The sequence below is a fragment of the Engraulis encrasicolus genome, chromosome 19, assembly GCF_034702125.1.
Source record: "Engraulis encrasicolus isolate BLACKSEA-1 chromosome 19, IST_EnEncr_1.0, whole genome shotgun sequence".
Lineage (NCBI taxonomy): Eukaryota > Metazoa > Chordata > Actinopteri > Clupeiformes > Engraulidae > Engraulis > Engraulis encrasicolus.
The window spans coordinates 34,831,048-34,835,274 of NC_085875.1; the positions used below are offsets into that span (position 1 = coordinate 34,831,048).

The window sequence follows — 4,227 nt, forward strand, 5'->3', positions numbered from 1 at the left end:
ACTTAGTAAATGAAGCTTACACGTATAAAGAATCTGATGCTTAGTGGGTGGTGGTATGGAGGGGCCCCGGATGAAATTTTGCTTAGGGCCCCATAAAGGCTTGGGCCGGCCCCGATGTGAGGGATCATGAACACATGTCCAGGAAAAAAAAGAGCCTATGAAACCACAGTCAGCTCACTGTACGTCCAAAGCATGTTTGCTTGGTTTCTCACTCTTGGTTTGGGGTGAGCATTCACATATTAAACATTGAAAACCTACTTAACAGAATATTCCCATATTATTTGTACGTAGCAGCACCCATTTGTTTTGAAGGCAATTGTTTCATGATTTTACAAATACAGTATATAGTGCTAGCTAGGAGACATTATGAAATACTAACGCATGAGAGGACTTTTGGACACCCTACACAGGACTGCAAATGTTCACTGTAAATATTTTTAAAAGTGGGGATGAGGATGCCATAAAAGTGTGCGAGCCTGTGCCAGCCACCCATGTAGCTATTAAAAACCAGGTGTTCCCATCACAATGCCAAAAAGGAGTTTGGGAGGAGAGAAGTCCGTTTGTCGAATCCAGCTGCTTCTATTTAAGCCAGTTCTCCTCTTTTCCGCGGGCTACAGAGCTGTGCGCGCACAACGTGCAATGCACCACACACACACACAAACACAAACACACACACACACACACACACACACACACACACACACACACACACACACACACGGACAGGTCATATATAGCCACAATGCGCAATGCAACACACACACACACACACACACACACAAACACAAACACACGGACAGGTCATATAGCCACAATGCGCAACGCAACACACACACACACACACACACACACACACACACACACACACACACACACACACACACACACACAAACACACGCACACGGACAGGTCATATAGCCACAATGCGCAACGCAACACACACACACACACACACACACACACACACACACACACACACACACACACACACACACACACACACACACACACACACACACACACACACACACACACACACAGGTCATGTAGTAGCTGAAAAAAGCAGCCTGAAGCTTTTCTGTTGACTGGCTGATCCAGTGTTGCGGAGAGAGAGAGGGCCATTGTACCAGGCCGGCGGCTAGCTCGGCTCCCTTGTCTGCTTGCCACGCAGTCTGACCTGCTGCTATTCAGCTCCTCTAGCCAGCGGCCCTCCGCCACCCACCTCCACTTTTCACCAGCGGACCTCTGAGCATGTCGACCTGACCTGCTGCTTTGTGTGTGGAGCTGGTGCTGCGTTGCGTTGCTGCTGCTGTTAGCTGCCTTGGAAAGCGTGTGGTGGTGGTGGAGGTGGGGGGCAGGAGAGGTGAAACGTGGATGGAACTACTGGCCTGTGGTTCACTCGCTTAGGGACCAGAGCTGGCATGAGGGAAGAGCATACACTCCAGCCAAATGGCGAGGACGAACAACTCACCACCCGGACTTCGCCTGGTGCGCTGGCTTTTTTTCTCTCTTTCTTTCCTTTTGGGGCCTGGTGGGGTTTGGATTGGTCGAGTCCTTGACGGAGGAGTGGTGTCTTGGTAATTCTTGAGGCCGGTGTTTTTGGCTTGGGTGGACTTTGTGTTTTCCATGGCTTACTTCATATTTTCCATGTGTTCAGGGGGGCTTTCATGTGTAAGAGTGTTGGAATGCATCAGCAGATGCTCACAGTCAACAATTGAGACCTTTAATTACGCCAGACATTAGTTCCTGAATAGATGGAGCACGGTTCATGAACACAGAGTTAGTATTACTCTCAGATATTTATATTCATATTTAGGGTTAAAAAAAAGGTTACATACATTTTCCTTTGGTGGGCTTTCACTAAAGTCGTTTACCCTTCACCTGTTTTGTTGTGTGGTGAGAGGGGCAGTCAGTGACTTCTTTTTTTTGCTGACAGAGTTCAGGGGGGGATTATAATAAAGAGAGCACATGTCCACTGCTTTTGTGTGGGCCTTTTTGTTGCGTGTGTGTGCGGGTACCTCGTGAGCACACTGGTACAGGTCTGGGCGGGGGCTGAAAAGGAGACATGGCATTATTCACGGGGGGGCTTTGCACTGCGGCAAAGGTCATTAAGAGCAACAGGCAGCTAGCGTACAGCGAGAGCTACGGGCGCACAAATGCCAGCAGCAGGTTGGATATGAAGGCCAAGCATCGCAGATTAGCCGTGCTTGTAAAAAAGGGACCAAACCATGTCTTTAAACTACATCAAGAACTTCTATGAAGGATGTGTGAGTACACAAATGGGGTGGGACTTGATAGGATTTCTCTCTGTCTTATTTACAGGTTGAAACCCGAAACAAGACACATGCTCTGAGAGTTATTTTTTGGGGAACTCTGAATTTTGGTTGTTATTGTTATACTGTGTTCGGTGCTATTTTTGTGTTCCTTCCATTTCTTCTGCACGCCTAAGAAAATATGTTAATGTTCAATGAAAATGTGATGTAATTTTATAACATGTTGCTAAAATAATATTATTCTCTTTGTCTTCCTGTCTATCTATCTATCTATCTATCTATCTATCTATCTATCTATCTATCTATCTATCTATCTATCTATCTATCTATCTATCTATCTATCTATCTATCTATCTATCTATCTATCTATCTCTTTTCTTTTGTTTCCCAGCTGCGGCCTCCCACTGTGATAGGCCAGTTCCACACTCTGTTCTTCGGCTCGGTGCGCATGTTCTTCCTGGGCGTTCTGGGATTTGCAGTGTATGGAAATGAAGCGCTCCACTTCAGCTGTGACCCGGACAGCAGGGAGCTCAACCTCTTCTGCTACAACCAGTTTCGACCGATAACGCCGCAGGTGCCCAGAGAGCAGACTTTTCTTCACACATGTTGCATACTGTGTGCTGTGCTGTGGGCCCACGCAAAGAAATACCCACTATAACTTGTGATATGCTACTACTGAACTACATGGGGATGTTATTTGAAACATTGCATGATTTATGTAGGCCTACAACATTTATGTAAATCGTACAGATTCATGTAACAGTATTTTGAGAATGCAGTGATAGCTATTCAATAATCATTAGAGTGGAGAGTACTCCTCCGTCCACAGGGGGTGAAATTTGTGTTGGGCTCAAACAGTCACTGCATCACATGCAACACTCATACAGTACATTTAGAAAATACATGGAATACATAAACACAATTCGGTAACACTTAACTTGACGCCGGCGTCATACGGATGACATAACAGTGCCATAATATTGTCAAAACAGTGTCATGACACAGTCATGAGCGAGTCATAAACATGGTAGCAGCGTCATATATGTTTTATGGTCATGAAAAGTTGACATCGTTAGGGTTGTCTTTGTAATAACCGAATGTCACTTAATGATTTAGTCATAAAATGTTTATGACATTGACATAATGATTGTGACACATGAATGACTGCATTATGACACTGTTATGACGTTGTTTTGTAACGCATATGACACCTGGCTCAAGTAAAGTGTTACCCACAATTCACATCGTGAAACACTTCTCTCTCTCTCTCTCTCCGTTCCCCATACTAGGTGTTTTGGGCCTTACAGCTGGTGACCGTCCTGGTGCCGGGGGCGGTGTTCCACCTCTACGCGGCGTGCAAGAACATCGAGCAGGAGGACATCTTGGATGGTCCCATGTCCACGGTGTACTACATCATCTCGGTGCTGCTGCGGATCATCCTGGAGGTGGTGGCCTTCTGGCTGCAGAGCCACCTGTTTGGCTTCCAGGTGGCCCCGCTCTACACGTGTGACGCCAGCGCGCTGGAGAAGAGCTACAACTTCACCAAGTGCATGGTGCCCGAGCACTTTGAGAAGACCATATTCCTCAGCGCCATGTACATTTTCACCGTTATCACTGTCGTGCTGTGTGTCGCGGAGGTCTTTGAGATACTTTCCAGGAGACTTGGCTATTTGAGCAGTCAATGACCTTTCTGCGTGCATGCACATGTGCACACACGCACGCACACACACACACACACACACACACACACACACACACACATACTACACACACACACACACACACACACACACACACACACACACACACACACACACACACACACACACACACACACACACACACACACACATACTACACACACACACACTCTCTCACACACACACACACACACACACACACACACACACACACACACACACACACACACACACACACACACACACACACACA

General features: G+C 46.6%; 1 protein-coding gene across 2 annotated transcripts; it reads left to right on the top strand.

Moving 5' to 3' along the window:
- The first annotated feature begins 1,312 nt into the window (after positions 1-1,312).
- LOC134470142 (gap junction epsilon-1 protein) lies at positions 1,313-3,959 on the top strand. Of its 2 annotated transcripts, none has more exons than XM_063224165.1 (3): positions 1,313-1,489; positions 2,666-2,848; positions 3,564-3,959. In XM_063224165.1, exons 1-3 carry the CDS (start codon positions 1,451-1,453, stop codon positions 3,957-3,959), a joined length of 618 nt encoding a protein of 205 aa, XP_063080235.1. In that variant the 5' UTR covers positions 1,313-1,450. The 2 variants fall into 2 exon arrangements, with proteins under 2 accessions (XP_063080235.1, XP_063080236.1); XM_063224166.1 differs by lacking the exon at positions 1,313-1,489 and adding an exon at positions 2,230-2,268.
- The last annotated feature ends 268 nt before the right edge of the window (positions 3,960-4,227 follow it).

Coding starts and splice junctions, on each gene's coding strand:
- LOC134470142 (XM_063224165.1), top strand. CDS start 1,451: ATGGCGAGGACGAACAACTCACCACCCGGACTTCGCCTG. Junction 1,490..2,665: donor CACCACCCGGACTTCGCCTG/GTGCGCTGGCTT, acceptor TTTGTTTCCCAG/CTGCGGCCTCCCACTGTGAT. Junction 2,849..3,563: donor TTCGACCGATAACGCCGCAG/GTGCCCAGAGAG, acceptor TCCCCATACTAG/GTGTTTTGGGCCTTACAGCT.